Raw genomic sequence first — 24948 nt, forward strand, 5'->3', positions numbered from 1 at the left:
CCTGAGCCGAAGTCGGACGCTCAACCAACTGAGCCACCCCGGCACCCCTTGATTAAAGTTTTTATTTTGTCAGTTTGCCCTCTTGGCCTCCGGGGTGATATTAGCCTCCTACTTGCTTTGTCTGGTGAAACAAGAAATTTGTCCTGGCCAGCTGCATGCCCGAGGTCCCATCACTGCTGCTGGAGGGGTGTCAGGAAAGGAGCCTTAGGGGAGAGGGGAGGAGGAAGGCCACCAGGGGAACACATCCCAACCTATTTGTCATAAAGAAATCCTCTTCCGGGGCGCCTGGGTGGCTCAGTCGGTTAAGCATCTGACTTTGGCTCAGGTCATGATCTCACAGCTCATGAGTTCGAGCCCCCAGTTGGGAGAGCTTGAGCCCCACTTCTCTCTCCCCCTCTCTCTCTCTCTCTCTCCCTCTCTCCCTCTCCATCTCTCTCTGCGCCTCACTTATTTGTGCCCTCTTTCTCCAAAAAAGGAAGGAAGGAAGGAAGGAAGGAAGGAAGGAAGGAAGGAAGGAAGGAAGGGTATTCAGGTGCAATCTCTGTAATCAACTCACAAAATGCTGACTCGGTTCCAGTCCTGCCCCAGAAAGCTCTCTTAAACAACCACAAACCCTCTTCCCAACAACACCATTAGGAGAGCTCTTCTGCTGCTTCTCAGAGAGATCCAGAAGAGAAACCAGAGACCGCGGTTACCATGTAATGAACATTTCCTAGGTTCCTGACCCTGTCCTGAGCACGGATGAAGAAACTGAGGCAGGCAGAAGTTACCTACCTGCCAAAGTCACACAACACCCCCGAGCAACAGCATCGGGGGAGGAGCTCTGAGACTCCGGGTGCAAAACCCACCTCGTTAATCAACTCAGGGATTCTGGGTGCTAATTTCAAGGGTTGATAAAAACGACTGTGAAACGACATTTCCCTGGTCTTAGAGCACTGGCCACCTGTGCCCTCAACTCCCATGCACGTCTGTCTGCCCTTCCCACCCCCTGGACGGACCAGTGCTAGATGGACAAGCTGCCCTGGGCGGACTTAGACCCCCCAAATCGGGAGAGTTGCCAGTTGTGGATACGTACCGTTTGTTCGCTTCATTTCCTTCCCGTGGGAACATGGAGATACCTTTTGTGTCAAAAGACACACAGCGGAGAGTCTTTACCACGGCCATGTCCACACTGGCTCTAGGCACGTAATCCCAGTAAAGTGGAAAGACCCACTTGTCACAGAACCCATTGCATTTGGCCTCCCAAACATCTTCCGGACTCTCCTCCTTTCTGGTCTCCTTATTTATTTGCTTGTTAATTTATTTACTTATTTATCTCTTTATTTATTTTTGTTTTCTTGAGAGAGAGAGAGAGAGAGCATGAGTGGGGGTGAGCCAGAGACAGAGGAATCAGAGACAGAATCCGGAGCAGGTTCCAGGCTCCAAGCTGTCAGCACAGAGCCCGACACGCGGGCTCAAACTCTTGAACTGTGAGATTATGACCTGAGCCGAAGTCGGACTCTTCACCAGCTGAGCCACCCAGGCGCCCCCGTAATTATTTATTTTCACCTATCATCCTCCCGGATGATGGCATCTGAATGGGTGGCATGCTGGGAGTCCCCACGATGATTTCCTAGGACTCACGGGGCTCGCACGCTGTTACGGCTTATTGCGGTCAAAGGTTATAGAATAGAATCAGCCAAGGGACAAGGCACACGGGGTAAAGTCCAGGAGGAACCAGGGGCAAGCTTCTCAGTGTCCCTCTCGGTGGTGTCACACGGGGACACACTCAGTCCTCCAGCAACAATGTGCCAAGGGTACCAATCAGGGAAGCTCCCAAAGTCGTGGTGGCCAGAAGTTTTATTGAGAACCAGTCCTGCTGGTATGCAAGGCCCATGCGACTGATCCCACGTACTCACGCTCCAGCCCTTAACCCAGATCAAAAACAAGCATTCTCCATAAATCACTCTGTCAGGATAAACTTACCTGGCCACACTGGTAGAGTGAACACTGGTTCAAGTTCTCAGCCGTGCAAAAAAACGCTCTTATCAGGCAGAACATTCCAAAGAGTCCGAGGTTATTCCCCAAGAGCCAGCCCATTCTGGAGGCAGGTTTTTATTTAGAATGTGAAGGGTTGAGCACCCCAGAACTGTTGAGTTAAACCTTTCCTGTACACATTATGATCAGAGAAAAAGTTATACCTCCTAAAATGATCTCATCCATAATATCAAGGAATAAAAAGGAACAGTGGGACCTTGAGTCTCCAGGAGCTGTGTCAGGGGGGATGTGGTGGGTGGGCCAAGGTTTCCACCTTCTTCCTTCCACCTGAGTATGAAAAGTGTGACGTGTTTATTTATGTAACAAACGTCAAGCAGCTATCGAGATAGCAGCGTGAATCTCAGAGCCTCTGCCCCGACAAGCTCACAGTCTCGCAGAAGGGGCCCCGTGCTGTCAGTGTGTGGTCACATACGGATAAGCCACAACGTTCTCAGCTCTGTAGCATCCCACATAATCCATCGATCGTGGTGAAAGGGGGTAATGGACACAGTCTCACAGGGTCTGCCACCTGAACTGGGGACTGGCTGGTGACCAACAATTGCCAGGTCAACAAGGAGCAGGGCACTCTCAGAGCAGGAAAGAAAAAGGTAGGATATTTTGGGTCAAGGGTTCAACACACGCATTGGAGACAGGATTTGCAAGGTGCCTTGGGGTTTCTGGACCATCGTACTGCGAAGGTTCCTTTCCTAAGTCCTCTCCATAAGGGAAAGTTTGTAAGGCTGATTGTTACCAAGTAGTTTATGACAGAGTTTCCCAACCTTTTTATGTCATGGCACTAATGAAAAATTATCCAATTTGGCTCTCAGACCTCCTGTACAATGGCTGTGCATTCTAAATTCTTGTTTTGCTACTTTTCCATCTATAAACAGGAGCGTGAAATGAGATTCAATAAATAAGGAATCTTTACATTGGCCAGCAGAAAATAATAATTTTCTCTTCTACCGCTCTCTGTTCCCCCATGCTTCCTCATCTGTCCTAAACTTAAAAGATCCTGTTAAAATAGAAACTGCTTTTCTTGTCCCTTGTGAGTACTATCTTCGCTAGGTTTGCTGTGAAACGTAATTGGTAGTCAATCATTCCTATGGCAAATACCGCTTTCTGCTACAGTAAGCGTCTGTAAAAGGTGTTCTTTCACTTCTGTTTATAAATGTGCCTTCATAGCTTTCTTTTCATATAGCTTGAATTCGTGCAGATCTTACAGAGGATCCAAAAAGCAGGCCAACTCATTTTCATAGCAGAGGGCAGAGGAAGGACGTGAAGAGACAGAGAGGGACGAGCACATCACTGCCTTCTTCTTCATGAGGCAGGAAACATTATCGAAAAGGGAACTTCCATTCTAACAAAAAGCCACGCCCTGGCATAATCATGTAGCAGGGTCATCATACACGTGACCCAGTTAAAAATATAAAGTACTGGGGTGCCTGGGTGGCTCCGTCAGTTAAATGTCAGACACTTGATTTCGGCTCAGGTCACGATCTCACGGTTTGTGAGATCAAGCCCCATGTTGGGCCCTGCACTGATCGCATGAGGCCTGCTTGGGATTCTCTGTCTCCCTCTCTCTCTGCTCCCCTGTTCACACTCTCAAAATAGTTAACTTAAAATAAAATAAAATAAAATAAAATAAAATAAAATAAAACGAAATGAAGTGAAGTGAAATGAAATAAAATAAAATAAAGTGAAGTGAAGTGAAATGAAATGAAATAAAAAAATAAATAAAATAAAATAATAAAATAAAGTGAAGTGAAATGAAATGAAATGAAATAAAGTGAAGTGAAGTGAAATGAAATAAAATAAAGTGAAGTGAAGTGAAGTGAAATGAAGTGAAATGAAATGAAATGAAATGAAATAAATAAATAAACTAAAATAAACATATTGAAAGTACTCATCTTTGGGTAGAAGTAAATTCGTCTATGTTTCAAGAAGTTATTCCTCTGTGCACAACCACATCAGCAAACCTTGTGGCTCTCTTTCATCACCCCGGTTAAGAGTTGACGACAGGTTTGCCACCAGATGAGTGGCCCCAATATAAAAGCTTTGTGTGCCCCTCACGGAAGTGGTATATTGAGTGAAGGCTGGCCCGGTCCCAGCCCACTAGTTCTCTTGTTTCTTCTTTCACAAGAAACAAAACAGATCCATATGGCACCAACGCTAAGTGCTCAGTTTTAATTTTAATCACTTTGCTGCTATCACAGAAACAGCCGCGGCCAATTCGTTGCCATGTTGCATGGAGTCTTTTATCACTAAGCTTCCAGTCAGCAAACATGTATTGATATTTTAGTCTCTGTCGGGCACCGCTAAGGGCACTGGGGACCCAGCAGTAGGTGAGATTGAAAGAGTCACCTGGAGCAGTGCCGCCTGAAGTTTTGGGATCCAGTCATACATCAGACATAGAAGGTTTTAGGGGCGCCTGGGTGGATCAGTCAGTTAAGCATCGGACTTCGACCCGGGGCATGATCTCGTGGCTCATGGGTTCCAGCCTCGCGTCGGGCTCTGTGCTGACAGCTCAGAGCCTGGAGCCTGCTTCGGATTCTGTGTCTCCCTCTCTCTCTACCCCTGCCCCATTCATGTCTCTCTCTCAAAAATAAAAACATTAAAAAAAATTTTTTTAAAAAGAAGTAGAAGATTTTAATGTTATTTCAGAACTTAAGACAATACGAGATAGTACATACCCTCTTGGCCAAAAACGAACTATTGAGAGAGTGTGAGACAGACAGAGAGAGTGTGAGTGGGGGAGGCACGGAGAGAGGGAGACAGAGAATCCCAAGCAGGCTCCTTCAGGTCAGCGTGCAGGGCACGACCTGGGGCTTGAACTCGCGAACTGTGAGATCATGACCTGAGCCACAATCAAGAATCAGCTGCTTAACCGACTGAGCCACTCAGGTGCCCCAGGAAATGTACCTTTTTAAAGGGGAGGTTTTCATAGCCTGATCCAGTAGATGTCAGTAATCGTGTTCATGTATGCAATACCCTGACAGGCCCTTTAGGAGAGCCAAAAAAGTGATCTTTCTCTCTCTCTTTTCCTCATACACACACACACACACACACCCATATCCTGCTCTCTAGCATTTTTCAGCAAGAGATAAGACATGTATTTAAATATTTACAATAGAATATTAAAGCGGCAAGTGCCCCGTGGGAACCTATGTCATGCAAAGGGATTGCAGAGAAGGGGAGGAAGGGTGGAAGGAGGCGAGAGCCATAAAGAAAGGGACACCTTGGGTTGTGTGTTAAAGAATCGGGATACAATTGGCGCAAATAACGCTTCAGGTGAAGAAATAAATGGAACAAGCCTCAGCAAAGAAGAGAGAGAGTAACACACTGACCTGTGTTGAGTATGGAATATGAGACTTAAAAATCCAGAAGTGGTCAGATCATGAGAGGTCTCAAAAGTCAGACTAAGAAGCTGCATCAGCCACCACAGAAGCACAGGGAAAATTTAGTACAGGGGTCAAAAAGAACATGTCCCCTGGGTAGGCGAATCTGTAAGTCAGTGACGGGGGCAGGTGTAATGGTGGCACCCTCTTCCAGATAATTAGTTGCTTGTATTAGCCCTAAAGGGGGCTACGTTTTTCCACTACCTGAAAAGAAACATGATTACACATATCTTGATCCTCCTGATGGGAGCCCAGGATTGTTTCCTGCTTCGGGGTGGGCTCCTTGCTGAAACAAACAACCTCAGGCATTCGGCGGCTTAACGCAATTTTTGTTTCTGTCGCAGGTAAAGGTCCAGTGTGGCCGTTCCTCCCTGGTTGGCTTTCCTGACCACCTTTTTCAGGTTCCTGCCATCTCATGGCTCTGCCTTGTCTGAATGCTGTCGTGTTTTCCTTCAGGTGTAAACAGGGAAAGACAGAAAATGGAGGGTCCTGTGGGGGAATGTTTGATGAGCCAGACCTGCGGTGGGGCCTGTGTTATTTCAACCCGCATTCCACTGGCCACGATTTCGCCACGGGTAAACCACACTTCAAGAGAGGCTGGGGAATGAAGCCTAGCCTTGTGCCCAGGAGGAAACAGGAAAGGATTTGGTAAATGAACAGCTGGGATCTGCCTCATTTTCAAGCGGCGTTTGGTTTCATCCAGCACTGGGGCCTCACAGCTCACAACCAAACGCAAAGAAAGGTCTTTTTTCACAGTTAGGTACAAACAGTGTTGAAACGACAAACCTTCGTTACATGCAGGAAACAGTCACTGAATTCAGGGATTTTTCCGGATCATCAGTCCCTTTGATTCAAGACCAGCAGAAAACAAACAAAAAACCCCAAAAAACAAAAACAAAACTATTCCTCCTCTGTTCTCCCTTCCCTCTGAAACATGTAAGATCTCCCACCTCTAAAATTCAACAACACTAATTTGGCAATTCACCCTTTACCTGTTACAACACCACCTTTTTTTTCTACTCTTATAATGGCATCCCTTATTTAAAGTGCCCGCAATGTACTTCATTTGTATCATTTAAAAGGGTGAAAAACATGTTTAAATGTCATTAGGCTTGTAGTTCATACCAGGAAAACAAGCTCATCAAATACTTTCATCAGGTAACACCTTTGATCAAGACAAGGTTTAATTAAACAAATCATTAGCTCTGAGACTTGATCAAAGCATAAATGTTAATGCACTGACTACTCTTGTCTTCTTCGTATAATGAGCAGCGCAGACTAGCTCACTTCCAAAATCCCATCTGACTCTTAACTTTCCATCCATTCCAAAGGGCAAGGTTGTGGGCCTTTTCAGCGGTACATCCGGGACCAGCATAAAGGTTCCCGGTTTCTAGTCCATTCTGATGCTCTGACCACAAATGAGGACAGTCTTGTGGCTCAAACAATCCCATCAGAGAGTTGTGGTCCCAGTCAGCGAGTAGTGATCGACTTGTTTGCTCAGAGACTGATGGCTGAAAATCTATAGAGAGAGAGATTTTTAAAAATCAAGCCATTATTTCCCACCGATTCAAAAGCTCCCAAGAGTCGAAATTGTATTTGAATAGTATTTGGATGGCTTTCTCAGAAAAACAACTTCAGGGAAATTTAGCAATTATATATTTTGGCTCCTACAATTTTGAATATAGAACACACTGACAGAAGGCAGAAGGCTGGAAGAAGTGTCCACACATGCAGCACGTTCTAAACTAATGACTTAGTCTCATTTACGATTTATCATTCTGGAGGGTGTGTAGGCTAAAGATTTAAATTTTCTTCCAACTTAATAGGTTCTATGCCCTTATTATATTTGAAGTAAAGTTTTCAATGACTACAGAAAGAACGTGAAAATTGCTTTCTTTACAACTGTTACTATTTTCATATGAGATTAGGTATTCCAAGTAGAACATAATTGATTTTATTCATTCTTCTTATAATATGCTTTGGTTTATTCATTCATCCATCCATTGTGTCAGTTTTCGCTTTTTTTTTTTCAGTTTTTATTTAAATTCCAATTCGTTAACATGCAGTGTAATATTAGTTTCAGGTGTAGACTTTAGCGATTCAACATTTAGATTCAACATTTACATACAACATCTGGGGCTCATCACAAGTGCCCTCCTTAATCCCCATCACCCATTTAACCCTTCGCCCCCCACCTCCCCTCTGGTAACTATTAATTTGTTCTCTACAGTTAAGAGTCTATTTCTTGAGTTGTCTCTCTTTTTCCCTTTGCTCATTTGTTTTGTTTCTTAAGTTCCATGTATGAGCGCGATCATGTGTTGTCTTTCTCTGACTTATTTCACTCAGCATAATGGCAAGATTTCATTATTTTATGGCTGAATAATATTCCATGAGATATTTTTTCAACTTTGTATATTATATATATAATATAAAACTTTTTGTATCCATTCATCTGTTGATGGACATTTGGGCTCTTTCCATACTTAGGCTATTGTAGATAGTGCTGCTACAAACATTGGGGTGCATGTAGCCCATCAAATTAATTTTGTATCCTTTGGATGAATACATAGTAATGAAATTGCTACAATTAGCCACAGTGCGATTCCTGATAAAGTATCCTTAAAAACTTGTTTCCAGAAATAAAAAGATGCCTATTTCTAAACCCAGAAAACCATAATTTAATCAATTCATTGGACAGTTTCTCCAAAATATATTTACTCATACATAAGTAAAAGTAATTATATTTTAAGATGCTTTTAGAAGTTTGATTATTTTATTTAATGAAAACTAATGTTCCAATACTTCCAATTCTGACTGCATTAACTTGCAAAGTTGTATCATCATACTTTCATTTTTCAATTTAGTTTTATACCATTCTAAAAACTGCTAATGACCTAAATTTGTTTTCAAACTTCATTTACGGATCGCAAACCCCTGCAAGTACACTAGTTATTTATTCTTCACATTTATATCGTCTTAAATTTTATAGATATTTTCCCACCATAATGAAAAAAAATTATTAATATTGGAGCCTAACCATCTTCCAGATTAGAATGATTTCCATGTGTTTGACACGGCCTCTTATCCATACACTCATAGTATTATTCAAAAAGCACGTTCGTCTTTCCTTTGGAAAGTGTTGAGAGTTTCCACGGAGGCTGGTAAAATGAGCGATTCTGCACTATGTGAGTTTGTGAGCTTTTTTTATTATTAGCATTGACTTCCAACTGACTTTCTGAGCTACACCTGGTACTGTTCTAACTTGGAACGATGCTTCTTACTTGATAATTTGCACGTTTAAAATGTTAATCTTGTGTGTAAAAGGAATATTTAGTAGAAAGAGGCCAGCGTGATTTACTTGATAATATTTGGAAGTAAATAAGACATTTATGCTGAAGAAAAGATATTATGAGTTTGCTTGATTTTAAATGTGAGATAATCCTTATTTTACTTCAATAGTAATTTAAGCACTCCCCCCCCTCCATTTTTTGGAAGGAGAGAGATTTTTAATGGCCCACACTTTGCTAATTACTGAAAAACAGTCATTGGCTTATGTTACTTACTTCCCAGAGCATCTGACTGGACTTCATCCAAAATTGCAGAGACCATGTGAAAGAATACAGTAACATTTACCAACGAAGTTCATTGATTCAATCTCAGAAAAGTAAACACAGTTCCTCAGTGATGTTTCCTAGGTGTTACAACATGAATCTTAAGGAGGTATGATTAGGCCTAGTAGAACAACATCTGTGTTTGATGAAAAGGATTTTCATTACTTTAGGAGACTTGATTTGGCAAAAAAAAAAAAAAAAAAAAGTTTGAATGAATTAAAAATTCCCTTACTTTGCCCCAACTTAACGTTTGCTCATGAAAGGAATTACTAGACTTAAAGAATGCATCATTGACTACACGCAAAGAGAGCAGATTACCAAAATGTGGGTGAATGATGAGGAGAAGTCAGTCGAAGCAAAGCAGTTCAGACTCTTCTCTCCATTTGCTCTCACCTGCTTGCGAAGCTGCTTCCTGACGGTAAGTGCCAAGAAACCACAGAGATCACATTGAAGGGACTATCACCAGGAATTATGAGTAGAAACTTCTAGCATAAAATTTGATCAAAAACCAATTCTATTCGTAAAAAACACACTCAAATTCCTCGTTACAAAATGTAAAAACATTTTATTTGGAAGTTTTATACAAATTTAGTATTTATTATCTTTCACTTGGTAGTTCTATTATAATTGTATAATATAAAGAAAATATAATGATTGCTTTCACCGAGACCCACATAAAATGTCCCCCAAATACCTCATATTCACCCGGCGTGCTCTATCATTACGCTCGTTTTCTATGTGAGACACCGACACGGAGTCTGAAAGCCCAGTATACAGCTTGATAATGTCTAATGTGGGATTAGCCCATTTGAAAGAATACATGAATAAATACCTTCACCCAAAAATGGCCAAAAACTTCAAAAGAACCAGGAAAACACAATGACTTACATAAAGTCTACCTTTGCAGAACTTTTTATTATTATTTTTTTAATGTTTATTTTTGAGAGAGAGAGAGAGAGCACAAGCTGAGGAGGGGCAGAAAAAGAGAGGGAGACACAGAATCAGAAGGAGGCTCCAGGCTCCAGGCTCCGAGCTGTCAGCACAAGAGCCCAATGAAGGGCTTGAACTCACAAACCGTGAGATCATGACCTGAGCTGAAGTCAGACGCGTCACCGACTGAGACACCCAGGGGCCCCACAAACCTTTTTAAAAATAAAAGAGTTCCACCACATTGACAACACAAATCGGAAGACATCAAATAAACAGAGTGATCAAAAATGGCAGTTAAACTTCAATCCAATGCCATCATTGTAATCACAGGATTAGCCTGAGTAAATAGATATTAAAAGCCCAATAATTCCTTCGTATACTAATCTGAGTACCTTCTTTTTAGTAACGGCTCTATTGAGGAATTGGCCAAGTTTTTCTTCTGTTCGTGTCTTATTTTTCCTTAAATATATCTGGCAAGACGAATCAGCGAGGGCATTTTTCCTTCATGTTCTCTAAAGGTCCACCATATAGGATCTTCTAGGGAAAGAATACAACAGCCAGCACACTGCTCTCTTAGGAAAAGCCATGAGGGATCCCTAACCACGCCAACCCGAATGATACCAGACCTCAAAATGAACATGGAAAATGCACACGTAGGACATCAGAGGTGGGACATCAACACAGAGTGTTACGAGCTATTTCCCTGTAATGTCTGATCACGTTTACTACCTGGTTACAGAGAACTTTCATTCCGGCAAATCAGGAATGCAACATATTGAGAATGATAATGATCAGCAGCAAATATTTAATTCGGGGCATGAGGAAGTAAAAAAGGAGGAAGGGCATCTACTATATAGGCTGTTATAATAAGTAAGTCTAATAAACAATCAGTCGTCAAACATAGTAGATACACATTAAAACATGTTTGAAGCAAAATCTCTCAAGCAGCTAAGTGCTTGGAACCTTAAAACTTATTAAAATAGTAGTAGTTATTATAATTACTGCTACTGTTATTCATCTTTATTATATTATTGTTATAATAAGGGAAGTCATAGACACTGTATCTCCAGAAGTCTGAAATCCTTAATAAATACAGAGAGTTTATAGGAAAATATAACCTTATAATGGAATGCCCTTTATATTCAATTAAAAGGTAAAATGAAAATCTCGACTAGATAGCAGCTTCCATGATATCAAAACCACTTACGTCCCTTACTATCTTTGGTTATTTTCCTTAATTCCAACCCTGAAAAAATAAAGAATGCAGGACATTAAAATCAGATACATTGTATCTGGACTGAAATTTACATTTTACTAAGTGTATCCAAAAAAAAAAAAGAAAACAATGTCTAGCATTATGTATGAACTCTGAACTATTAACATAATTTTGAATTATTATACAATTTAAAAAGTTGAACATTTAGAAAAGAATTACTCATAATACAACATGTATTTCACGTTCAAAACCATGGGTTATTATTCAGCTGTCAGTAGAGAATGGAATGCAACCATAAACATATTGCAACACCTTTACTTAAATTAGCTTAAAAATATCACATGGAATTAAAGCACTGTAGACACATACCCAGCCTACTGAGTCATAAAGCAGTTGCTTGAACATCCAGAGCCACAATAAGTAGTTACATACAGCATAATACAGATATGTAATAACGATAAATATGTTATGTGAAACAACTTAATTGCTAGTTAACGAAGGATCCCTTTTAGGTTATTTTTGGCATGCTGCCAGAAGCTCATCAAGGAACTGGACGGCAGGTTCTGCTAATTGACAGGCTCACAGTGTGGGGGACTCGGGAGTCTTCAAGTAGACGCGCGGTTAAAATGTAGGCTTGCTCATATATTCTTCCATCGTCTGAAAGAGAACGAGAAATTAGAACAAGAGCCCCTTCGACAGCCTTTAGCAGAATGTGAAACCTTTGTCATTCTTTTAGTTCCTTATTGTTTGTGGTTATTGAACAGAAGTTATCTAAACGGGGATGGACATCAATCTTTGCATTCTGATCAAGAACAGCGGTTCAAAGTTTGAGCGAAACGTGCATACACATCCATGTGGCTGGAACTTAATAACTTTCCACGGAAAAAGCTACGCGTGATCCCAAAAAGAATGTCCGACAAGAGAAATTCTAAAGCAACAGCTGCCAATATGCCACTGTTGACTTCGGGTAAACGTGCCTAAATGATCATGAGCACCCACCTCCAGGCACACGTAGTAGAGAAATCTCGACTGTATCTGTGTAACGTCAGAATTGCTACAGATACCGTGCAAATCATCTTTCTATGCTTGTGGGCAAGATATAAAAAGCACACACAAACTAGGATTCTTAAGGGTTTCTTCCATGTATTTTGAAAAGGCTTTCCTCCAAAGTATGCGAACTTCCTTCATCCTCCTCACCAGTTAGCAAGTTTGTCAACATGCCAGAAGGCCATAATTTTTTTGCCACTACTTTTGAAGAAACGTTCGGCCAGATTCACAATTACAGGTAGAGTTGAAATATACTGTGATGGGCAAGCCCTTTACCATGCAAGATAAATGGGTTGTCTCTTGCATTCTCTTCTATTGTAAACTTATATATTTGTGTAACACAGTGGCTCCTGCGTCGAATCAATGCAAAAGTTCAAGGGGGGCAGCCTTGGGGAAACGCCCCTGCCTCTTTCGTGCAAGCCCCAGAGTGATCAAACTGTGCTTAACCTTGAACCTCAGGGTGCATAATTCACTTGCACCTGGCCGGGAAGACAATTGATCCGCATGGGCCAAACGGCAAGGCCATGGCTAAGCAATATCACTCAGAGGGAACCAAGGTTAGAAATCAGGCGTTCCAACGGGTTTTCACCAGCTCTGTTTAGAATTCCAGGACTCCTATGCTGAAACACTTGTGCTCGGTCACCCACACTTTCTTATAAAGCTCTTACGCCTCCAGATGAGCACTGGCCAAGAGAAGCCCACACCCCCAGCCCTCTGCCCTGTCTGCATCTCCTCTTACAATTGCTGCTGGTGTCTTCAAACTTAGCAGGGCTATCACACTGGCCAGGGGCCCACGCCTGTTTTCTAGCACCTAGAGTTTATACCATTTGAAAAGGAATACAAAGTTGCAAATACAAAATTGGGTCTGAAGTTGATTTAGAATGAGGAAGGCAGTAACAGATTATGCGTTTTTAAAGGACAAGTATCCCAAAATCCAGAACCATAGCCTAAGGTTTTCATTCATTAAGTGTCTGACATGCTTCTATAATGTATTCACTGTATGGCTACATGCGCTTTGCGGCTACGATATCTTACCTTTATAAATTCCACCACATGAGCCTGCAGCCTCGGAAGGGGCTTGGGCCAGCAAAAGCCTCTGGAATTGTCACTTTGCCGGCTTCTAGTTATTGGCACCACCTCCCACCACTGGCTACCTCAGTCGGCTACAGACGACACTGACTGCCCTTTCTGGGCCATGCTTTACTCAAGTTACATGAATCAATAGCGTACAAGGTTGGTATTTTCTTGAGCTTCCTGCTTTCAAGGTTGGAATAGACACTCAAGGCTGGCACAACCTTAAAGAGCTCTGTGTTTCACAAGAGGACCAGGATCTGTCCCTCAGGACCCCTTCTAACACCACCAAGTTTCTTGTGGATTTCGCACTGTACATACTGTAAGTTTTTACTGCTTTATGGCTTTGCTTAGCAGTTAACATGGGTTGGGGGTTTTGTTTTCGTCGTCGTTGTTGTTGTTGTTGTTGTTTTAGAGAGAGAGAGAGCGCGCGCAGGGGAGGGGCAGAGAGGGAGAGAGGATCCCAAGCAGGCTTGATGCTCAGTGTGGAGCCCAAGGATCCTGGGATCATGACCTGAGCCAAGATTGGAAGTAGGACACTTAACTGACTGAGCCACTAAGGTACCCCAACGTGGGTTGTGCTTTTCAGGGTGACAATGTAGGGATGCACCTATGCCATTCTCATGTCTCCACGCATACACAGGCAAGGTATTCTCCCGCTTGAGCCAATGAGACACCATTTTGACTCGGGCTCCTCATTTTGTGGGGAAACCTCTTCTGTCCGTCACCCCCACTGGTGATGCCAGGAATTGCAACCCCTGCAGGTAGTAAGCTAACTACCTTCCTCTTTCAGTTTGTTTTCTTATCACTTCAAGCCAACTGTCCACGGGTTGTCACCCACAAAATAAGATACCTCCAAAAGTCACCCCCAACCAATTAAACTGTTCTTTGCATTTTTTTATTAAAAAAATTTTTTTAATGTTTATTTATTTTTGAGAGAGGGAGAAACAGAGAATGAGCAGGGGAGGGGCAGAGTGAGGGAGACACAGAATCCGAAGCAGGCTCCAGGTTCTGAGCTGTCAGCACAGAGCCCGATGCGGGGCTCGAACTCACAAACCGTGAGATCGTGACCCAAGCCGAAGTTGGACATTAACCGACTGAGCCACCCAGGTCCCCTAATCTGTTCTTTTTTAACCCATATCACTAACACCAAGCCCCAGGACACTCAGAATAATCTTTGAGCATTTGCAAATTTAAGACTCTGTGTCTTCTTACTAAATATGCGAGGATGGCCTTTTTATTCTAAGAAACCTTTATTAATTAGGGGTCAGGGAAAGTTCTAGGGGCTAAAAGCGAAAGCAATGTGACAAAGGCCTCCCTTAACCTTTAGTAGCTAAAATATGTGCTTAGGTCCAAAGGACAGGGAAAAAAAGGAAGCAGTATTTTTTTTCTTTATGTAATTACATGGCTTGTGCCTAGTCATTCTACACTTTTCTGACCAGATATACACAGCCCATTTTTCAGCCAGCTCCCCAAACGTTCACTGACTTAGCTGAAGTACCTGGAGCCCAAGCGAATGCTGATAACGTTGTCTCTATTTGGCAGGTGCTATTAGTTTACCCAGAGAGATTTAGAGGGCAGTCATGACATTGCCTGGTCACCATGGGGACACAGAGGCTAAACGGAGGGGCCCGTGAGCCCTGCCCATCAAGACCTTCCACTCGATCAGCAAGAACCCGAACTACCAGTTAGCGTTTAATTGTGGAAGGGCTCTTTCTTGAAATACCTGCTTCCCAGATTTCTGTGGAACTAGCAGCATCAGATGCACTCCCAGCTCTTTAAAACCCTGTATTTCTTCCAGAGCAGGAATTCAAAATAACCCAGATTGTGTCCTGGCCCCAGTTCAGAAAGCTGCAATTACCGTTAGTGCCTGAGACCCCGCTAAAAAGTCTCTTTCTCCGGTAAGTAGACTCCACGGTAAGGGCCCTGAGGATAGGGTTATAAATAACCCTTGGCATATTTTAAGAAAGGTTGTCCTGTGGAATTTCCAAACCCCTGATTTCTCAAGCACCTTGTAAAATTCCCTTCCTTTGGCGTTTGGAGAGAGCCAAGCAAACATCAGAAGGTTTAAATGCATTTCTTGCGGTGAGGACACTTCCAGAGGGAGATGAACCAGTCTCCTCAAAGGCACACGCGGATGCTTCCGGCACCTACTCCAACAGGTGTCTTCCTCAGAGTCCATTCACCTGAGCTCTGCTTCCCCCCGGATGGGCTGGAATAAGTCATCAGCTCAGCAAGGTGCCAGAAAAGTTGCTGGGAGACCATCCCTGATGCTGTTTTATTAACCCAGTCTCTTATTTCTTGAACAGCAGGAAGAATGGCTTTAACACCATTTTTTAAAAGAGAGCATGTAATCCTCTGGAATCTCATGACCTGCCATTGTGAGACAGGCAGGTGGAAAGACCCAGTGACGCTGTGGGAAGAAGTGCCTAGAGGTGGCCTGTGCTGGGGTTGGTGGGATCACCTCATTAGGAGGCCAAAGGTCAGCGGGGTGCCGTGCTCCCCGTCAGTGTCCTTGGGAGGAGTCAAGGGGCCGATGTAAGTAAGTTCTCTTATTAGGTGTGATGTATGGTGCAAATCTGCACTGCTTCTAGAAGCCCCACGTGGGACGTCTGGGTGGCTCAGTCGGTTGAGTGTCTGACTCTTGATTTCGCCTCAGGTCACGATCCCAGAGTGGTGGGATCAAACCCCGCATGGGGCTCCATGCTGACCAGAGAGACTGCTTGAGAGTCTCTCTCTCTCTCCCTGTGCCCTTCTCCCTTGCTCGCTCTCTCTCTCTCTCTCTCTTCCCCCCTCTGCCCCTCTCCCTCACTCATGGGCACTCTCTCTCTCTCTCTCTCTCTAAAATAAAAATAAAATAAAAGACCCACTGTATTTTATGTAAATATCACAGAGTCAGGAGCACAACCACATGGATGCTTCAGGGCCCATTTATACCTTGGCAAGCAAACCACAGGATTCCCAATTTACTTATGCAAATAGGAGCACACCTGCAGCCTCGCCAGGAGGTGTAAGGAATTTTAATTACAATGATAAATGCCATCTTCAATAATAAACTTCTAATATCCCTGGCAAACGGAGTGACAATGCACTGCTATTCTCCTTTCCCAGGGGGGCACAGATATTTTAATGAAAGTCTTTTTATACCTCTCATTAAATGTCTGAAAAAAAAATAGCACCCAGCTTTTGGTTCCTTTTTGACAGTTGAGGTACCCTCACTAAAGAGCTCAGCCACACACGAAAAGCCAAGACTCTGGAGCCCAAGTTCCTGGGTTCAACTCTCTATTCCACACTTCCCAGCTGTGTGACATCAGGCAGGTTGTTTAACCTCTCTGTGTCTCCGTTCACTCGCCTCTTAAGAGCGAACACTGGTAAGTTGCTTAAAAACCACACCCCGCACAGCGTCAAGGACTCAAGAAGTGTCAGCCAGCACACAATCATCATCGTCCCCATCGTTATCTGTCCCCGTTGTACTGACCTCCTGTAACATATCAGAATCTTCAATGGCTTTGACAGCAGATTTCTTGGACGTTTCCTGAATTTCTCCACCCATTATAAACTCGTCGAGAATAAAATAAGCCTTTTCGAAATTAAAGATAATATCCAGCTCGCAGACCTGGTCAGACAAAAACAAATGTGTCGGTGAACTTGCAGGAGCAGCAGGGGAAACACGTATCAGCCTCAAGCTTTTCCAACAGCCACACCCAGGAGGCGCACCAAAGGGAAAACTATCAAATGGTATTCTAAGGACAGAAAAATAGAAGTGGGGAATCCCAGGCACTTTAGCAAAAGTAAAACCACATTCTATTAAGCAGACCATGTCCTTAAATAATATTCTTTGACGTCACAATAAGAAATTTGAGACTCGGGAGAGGGATCGGGCAGCATGGCTCCTATTTCCACCTGCCCCAATGGAAGCCGAGTCCCCATTGATGTCAGGCACCGAGGGCCTCGCCTCCTTCCTCCCGCTCTCTGGTCCGTAAGTCTGGGCTCCTAGCTACAGGACTATCAGCAGCTCACGCCTCAGAGGCAAATCAGCTCACCTGTGCTAATTTTTCTCAAAATTATGCCACAAGCCAGTCGTTCTCAAACTTCAGAGCGCACTGAATCCACACGGAAGGCACCTGTTGGGTCCCCACCCTGAACGTTGGGATTCGGTGGGTTTGGGTAAGGCCCGAGAGTCTGCATGTGTGAGGGGTTCCCAGGCGATGCTAATGATGGAGGTCTGGGGACCACAGGGGGAGAACCACTGTCACAGACCGAAGCAGAGCCTCATAGATTTCGTGGTTCAAGTGAAGCCAGAGGCAAGAGAGCCGCCCCTCATGATCCCAATAGGGCTTGTTTCCAATTCCCTGATTGGCCACGCTGGCACTCTCCTGGTGTTTTCCTCCTCACGTTTTCCTCAACTCCCCGACGTTCCCGTTCCTATTCCACACCCTCTGGAAGGTTGCTGCTAACTGCAAGTTTCTCGCCCTCTGCCCTCCGCCTCCTTTACCTCTCAGTAGCACTGGATACACTCCACCATGTCTCTCTTGAAAAATCTCTCCCTTGCTCCCTGACCTTGGCTGTACCATTCAAGGCCTGTTCTTGCCCAACATCTCTGGTGATTCCTTCTCAGACTCGCTGGATGATTTATCTCCCCTGCTACTTTGCATTCGGTGAAGAAGTATTTCTGGAGGGGGGCTTGGGACATCAGCAAAATCAACACCGCTGCTTCAGGCCGTTTACCTTCTAGTGACCCACCTTCTTCTTCAGCATTGGCGTGTTTCATGAGAGCTTCTTCTCTTTGCGATACATATACTCTAGACAACCTCACAGACTCTCTATGGCTGTGTCTCGCATCCAGGGTCCCATAACCTGGATGTGTAGCCCTGATCTCCTTCTGGAGCGAGTCCAATATCTTCACCTGCTCAGGAGACATGTCTGCCTGGACATTCCTCAGTCCAAGTCACCATCTGCCAAACTGAAGTTAAGCATATTCTCTTCCCCGCAGACCATTTTGCTTAGTAGCTGAAAATTCGATCTGGGGCTTGACCGAATTCACTCCACAGTGCCACTGATTTCTCCCTCCGCGTCATTCTTTTCCCCCTGCCTCGGGTCTCATGCCGCTCAGTCTGGTCATCAGTTCCTGTTGATTCCATCGTGTAAATAAACGACACCCCTTCGCCTCTTCTGTCTGCTACCCTTTCACCGCCTTCTCTCAGGCCTGCAACCTCTCTCATCGAGGCCACTGCAATGACCTGTTAGGTGGCGTCGGTCCCCACTCAAGGCCAACAATGACTAACGCTCTGCTAAAGTGCTGATCTCGTTCCTCTCCTGTGTAAGGTCTTATGTCCAGAACAAAGTTTTAATTCCTCTACATGCCTTTTGGGACTCTTTATCACCTAGCCTGGGCCCCCCTCTCTCTAGCTTCCTGTGTCAGCATCACCCCCGTGCTACAGCCACGGTCCACTGAGTTCTTTTATGCCTTTACCTTTGCACATACAAGCGATTCCTGGGATACACCCCAGATGTCCTTTTCTTTACGCTGCTGGCAAAATGAAGCTCACTTTTCCAAGGCCAAACTCAAAAGTCAGGGGTCCGGAGATTCCACCAAAGCCTCTTTTCCCCCACTCAGATTTCACACCACTTGCTCTGTGTTCTCTCTTACATCTGTGGGCACTAGTGTATGCTTACTTATCGATCTCTCCCCCAGCACTGTGAGCTCAGGCACAGACCTCAGTCATCTTAATATCCCCGGTATCCAGCACATCATAGGATGCAGGACATATCTGTAGGACAAATGAGTCAGTCACTATTTAGGCCTTGTTTCTATGAGGCTGGGAATTAATGGGTTCCCAGATCACTGATTCTCTGATCCTACTGAGGGCTATAACGTTACACAAAGCGGATGTCAACGTTTTAGCAAACTGCTTCACGTATTTAGGACTTAGGTCAATGAAGTTGCAGACTCTACGAGGTAAATCATTAGGTAAATATCACGACCACAAATGGCCAGCTCAGAAAAACTCTTCCAACTACCTGCAAAGGTCCTGGTCTCCTCATTCACTAGAAAACAGCAGTAAGCGGGTAAATCCACAACAAGTGGGTGTATACATCTATCTCTACCTCCTCCCTCCCGCAACAGTCCGTCTGCCTCTCTGTCTGTTGTGACGGTGTGGAAATTCCATGTAGAAGTTGGAAAGAATGAGAGAGATTTCCATGGACAAATGGGGAAAGAACTCCAAGGTACATTTGGAGAGGGGAAAGAAAAGAAAGCAAGTTGCAGACTACCATGCATAATGCAATCCCATTTAGAAATAAAACTGCGTATGTCTGGTTAAAGAAGACACAAGGAGCAAGCAGTTACCAGAGGTCAGTAGAGGCAGGAAGTCAGGAGTAACAGTAGCAAAAGCTGAGGAACCTCAGAGTTCAAGGCAGGCGTAGACAGGAATCGGAGACAGATGGAAGCCTCATTAGGAGACACCAGCAGCTGGGATCCTGCGAGGTGAACCTGGCAGATACTAATGCAAGTTTTTCAGGAACGTCTCAAACCCCACTCACAGACAGCCATGGGGAGGTTAATTGACTGCATCTAGTTTCAAGGGAAGGGAATAAAGTCGCAGGCATGCAAAGTCCGATAGAGAACACACACGCGCAGGCACACATGCACACACACATACACACACACACACACACACACACACACAGCAGCAGCAACTTGGATGTACAGTGACTATCTCTAGGTTATAAGCAAACAGGTGTACAAGTTCTATCGGAACTGTAGGGAGTGTCACATATGAGCAACGATTTTGTATACAGCAACTCCAAAATCCTACTTCTATGGTTATTCTTTGAGCCTAACCCCAAGGGGTTACTGTATCTGAGAGCAGAAACAGGAAACACCTCCCGGAGCACCCTAGACCAGATGCAGGTTTCTTCAGCTAACTGCCCAATTACTCAAATACTGGTGATTCCACTTAAGGGTACTGTCCCAGTACATCAGGAATGTGCCTTCAATGCTTAAATTACCGCATTTCATCTATTATGTAAAAATAAATGGTTTCCGTGTTTATAAACACGTGAGCATCTGAATTTTTTTTACACATTTTCTTGTGTATATATAGACTCTGGAAGAAAGCTTATAAAAAGGCAGAAACAGTGATAATTTAATTTCACCCTTGATCTCTTAGCCTGTGCTTTAATTTGGCTTGAGGGTCTTCTCTTAGAGCAGAATACATGTCTTCGTAAGATTATTTCTGACATTTCATTAACTAAATACTTTTGGATAGAGTCTAAGAAGAGCCTTCTCTTACTGAATTCTGTTCTAAAGTAAGTACAAAAAGTTTAAATTACATATAGCAAATGTATAAAACCATATATAAAATAATACAGTTTAAGGTACAATGACATAGCAATTGACAGTTTATAAAGTATTGTCGATCACACTGTCTCTTTGATCCCCACAACAGCCCCATGAGATTAGCAAAGTAAATATTTCTGTTAACCTTTTGGAGTGTTATTTTCTTATCTGTGAAATTAGAGATCCATCATAAGCCAAATCACGGGTCTGGTTAGTGGGTGACTGGGCACCACTCACTCAGGACCTAGCAGGACTCAGAGCCTTCCTCCTCCTAGAAGAAAACTTCCTAAATCAAGATCAAGCCTCTTTGGGATAGCAACACCCATACCCTCTGAGCACATCAGCAAAAACTCACACCACAGCCTGTAATGGGAAAATATGGCAGGTGGCTAAATCCTCAAACAGACCTTTATCTACTCAAAGACTCTGGGGCATCTCTTCGTAGCCTCTGTAAATTGGGGTTAATGCTGTTTACGGAAGATTGAAAGATTAACTAGTTAATCCGTGTAAGTCTCCCTGGAATGGAAAAATGCTCAAAAAATACATAAGTTAGTAGCCAGAGAGTTTGATTGATCTGCCATAGGAAGGTAATATTTTCCACTGTTGTAAGAGAAACACAGTACAAAGTTTTCTCTTGGATAATATCAAGGGCAGAATTCAAGGAAACCTTCAGTATTAACAAAGAAAAAAAGAGTGCCAAAGAGAAATAGATTATTCCTGAGATGATGTCAATGAGAATCAGTACTGGTAGCCTTTGCTCATCACAGTTAATTAATAAGAACTGAACACCTACTGGGCACATAGCCTTGAATTGCTCTTAGCTGCTCTTAGCTTAATAAAAGATTCATTGAATTTTTTAGTGAATTAAATTTTGGTCCGTGGCAAAGACAGAGCTTCTAAAGGTACGCCACAATAGGATGAAAAATTAATGTTAGAGAAATAGGAATTCATTCTGATTCTCCTTATATCTTAACTGAGCTTAGCATTGGTGAAGGTGATTTAGATTGTCTTAAGAAAGCAATGTGTCGTGATAAGACTAAGACCGAAATTTAACCCCAATTCACGTTATCACAGTTGGGTAAATCTAGGAAAACATATAGTTCAAACCAGAGTGCGGAAATTAGGGGCAGAAGGTCCTAGGGAAGCCTGGGCCTCACAAAAACTCCTGCAGGCCTTTACAAAAGGCCAGGTCTGCAGTGGATTTCAAAATGTCAGGCTTCATTTGAATAATGGAAAGCATAAATTTAACTAATCTCAAGTTTGAAAACATGCTATTATATGTTTGCAAATCTCTCTTTAAAAAAAATGAAAACCCATGGAGGGAGGGGAAGGAAAAAAAAAAAAAGAGGTCAGAGAGGGAGAGAGCCAAAGCATAAGAGACTCTTAAAAACTGAGAACAAACTGAGGGTTGATGGGGGGTGGGAGGGAGAGGAGGGTGGGTGATGGGTATTGAGGAGGGCACCTTTTGGGATGAGCACTGGGTGTTGTATGGAAACCAATTTGACAATAAATTTCATATATTGAAAAATAAATAAATAAATAAATAAATAAATAAATAAATAAATAAATAAAAACTTAGAGAAAACCTAAGAGGAAGAGAAAGAAAAATGGTCTGCCTGTCTTACTCTGTATACTGACCAACAACCTGAATCTCTGAAGCAACATTAAAGGTCATCTTCTAACATCATTTATAAAGGGAATAAAGGAGAATCAAAAGGATACAGGGAGGGAGGGAGAGAAAATTCTTTCAAAAACCTTTCAAGTGCTCATGCTGGTGAAAATCGTTGCAAGAAATCTAATAAAACCCCAACCAATACCGCAAACGCTACTCATTCCATTGGACAGAGAACAAAATGTCTTATGGAAGCAAACTCTCCCAACAACGCTTAATAAAAACCAGCAAGCAGGGGAATGGGGAAGAGAACATTACTGAGAGAAAACACTCCAAATCCAATGACTTATTTCTTGAGACTGTGAACTGGATGACATGTTTCTGGAACATTTGCTAAAATCTGGCCCAGAGTTGCTTACACGTGTGGAAAAATCAAACGACTAAGTCCTAGGTCATGATCTCGAGAGACGTGCTGTTTGGGGGCCACACGAACCCTGCACAAGTTACGGATAATGCCAGGCTGTTCCATGTTGCTGGAGCACTGGGCACGTCAGGGATAAAAAGAGAAAAGCGAGAAGGTCAGAGAAGTGGCCTGGGATGGATGTTTAGAAAGCTCATGTGCCAGGCTACAGTGTTTGGCTGTTACTCATTATAGATGATGGAAAGTGACTGAGGACGTCTGTCACCCTGGATCTGTGCATTGCAAGGAAGATGGTAACTGACAAGCCAGGAAAGGGAGGCAGAGATGAGCCCAGAGGCAGAAAGGGCCAGAGGTGAGGTCCCAATGAAAAGGAAAACTGTGATCCCAAGTAAACCTATACCGGGTGGGAGTGGGAGCAAAGAGATGGACTGTAGTCCAATCGGAATAGACAAAGGCCGCCTTTAGCAAAGCGTGGAGAAAGAAGAAAGAAGGAAGCATTGGAGGATCCCGGGACACAATAGACTCAATCACAAGACAGAACAGGTTTGCAGAAGGTGACTGTAGTTCTTGACGTGTTGAGGCTGAGATGGTTGTAAGAAGAAAACAAAAGACTGAGATGGCTGTGGGAAGCCCAGTGAAGACCGTCCTCAGCAGAGCGCAAGAGAGCCATATGGTCATGGATTCTGGAAGCGACAGTCAGGCAGACATGCAAGGAGAGTAGAAAGGGCAGGGCGAGGAAGGGAGCTGGGGGCAGAAACCAAGGAGGGGCCTTTAGAAACGGGATGAGAATCAGAACTCGGGGCTGTGGCAAAATAAAGAGGTGTGGTGACGAGCAAGGATCCAGCACTGCAGAGAGGTGAGCAGGTGAAGATTTAAGAAGCATCACTGGTGTTGACCATTAGGAAGGGGCCGGCGGTAACTCTGTGATCTCCTTGGAGCAGGAAAGGTGGAACCCAAGCTCTAAGCGGCCCCAGAGCACATGGGTTCTGAGGACGCTGCCCCTTGTATGGAATCCTACTTGGCAATAAATGCATGGAGACTAAATAACAATAGGAAGGAAAGGGATTTGGGTTTTCTCTTGTTGATTTGTTTGGCATTTTTTTAACATATAAAGAATATAAAAGAACACTTGGAACTTAGTAAAAGAAGCTGGAGAGGGGATGGAAAAGTCAAAACAGAAGGGAGATGACAGTCAATGAAGAATGAGAAGGAAAAGATCGAGGAATCCTTCACAACTAAATTCCAGTTCATTGAACAGGGTCTCTAGTGCGGTTGTGGTCTGAAGACAGAGACACGGCCTGCCTCTTGAAAGCTGTGGGTCTTTTGTTTACAAAGAATCATGGGAAGTGGGGGAACGCCTCACATTCTGGACCCTGTACCCATGCAATTCATGCTTTAGACTTGAGAGGGAGAAGCAATGCAAGGAAAGATAGCACTGGTGTTAAGAACTGAAATAGGGACTGATTCTGAATAGACGAGAACAACACTTACGTTTCCAAAGTATTTGTCCAGCAGCTCCACGTAACGATGCACAATCTCTAGCGTCAAGAGCTCATTGTCCTGATTTTCGACTGCGCAGCAAAAATATAAACTAGCATACCTTGGAGAGAAAAAAAGAAAGGAAGGAAGGAAGGAAGGAGGGAAGGAAGGAAGGAAGGAAGGAAGGAAGGAAGGAAGGAAGGAAGGAAGGAAGGAAGGAAGAAAGAAAAGTAAAATATGATGACACATCAAATAACCTGAAGTTGGTGTTTTCCGCAGTGAATACACAAAGTTACCTCTTCTTCAGAGAGTCTCCCCCAACCATCCAAATCAAAAAAGGAAATCATCATTCACCACACCCAATATGTTCCCAAAATGTGAAATAGAATATGTAAAAACATGGTGGCCATTGGGTTCTTTCTGTTAATTATATGAAGACTCTCAACACCATTTTACCCCTGGGAAACAGTCCAGTGGGGACAGAGTCCTTGGCCCACTGGAATGGGGGTATGCTCACGCCCCTCTCCCGCTTGTGAACTGTCCTTTCTAAACTTCAACCCCCTGACCAGGGCTCTCGCCTCACACTGTGCTGACCTCTGTCTGTATGTGTCCCGCCTTCAGTCTATCCAGTCTACCCTCTGCAACTCTTTCTTCTGCCTAAAATACTCTTCCCCATCCCGTTTGTGTGGATAACTGCCTACATCTCCCTTAGCTCTGAACTTGGATGTCATTCCCTCTGGGAAATCTCCAACCTCTCTGACCGGACCAGATGCCCTGCTATGCACTCCTGTGCCTCTCCCATCAGAGC

At 43.6% G+C, this 24948-nt stretch overlaps 1 protein-coding gene across 1 annotated transcript in view; it reads right to left on the reverse strand.

Annotated features, from left to right (window-relative positions):
• Window positions 1-9567: 9567 nt before the first annotated feature.
• AP1S3 (adaptor related protein complex 1 subunit sigma 3) overlaps window positions 9568-24948 on the reverse strand; it is a 59088-nt gene continuing 43707 nt past the window's right edge. Inside the window, exons 3-5 of the mRNA XM_027049397.2 lie at window positions 24153-24261; window positions 16765-16902; window positions 9568-11825 (exon numbers count right to left, since the gene is read on the reverse strand). Coding sequence (XP_026905198.1) covers window positions 11790-11825; window positions 16765-16902; window positions 24153-24261 — 283 coding nt within the window. The 3' untranslated portion in view covers window positions 9568-11789. The remainder of the gene's footprint in view (window positions 11826-16764; window positions 16903-24152; window positions 24262-24948) is intronic.

Source organism: Acinonyx jubatus, chromosome C1 (genome assembly GCF_027475565.1).
Source record: "Acinonyx jubatus isolate Ajub_Pintada_27869175 chromosome C1, VMU_Ajub_asm_v1.0, whole genome shotgun sequence".
In the NCBI taxonomy this organism is placed as follows: Eukaryota; Metazoa; Chordata; class Mammalia; order Carnivora; family Felidae; genus Acinonyx; species Acinonyx jubatus.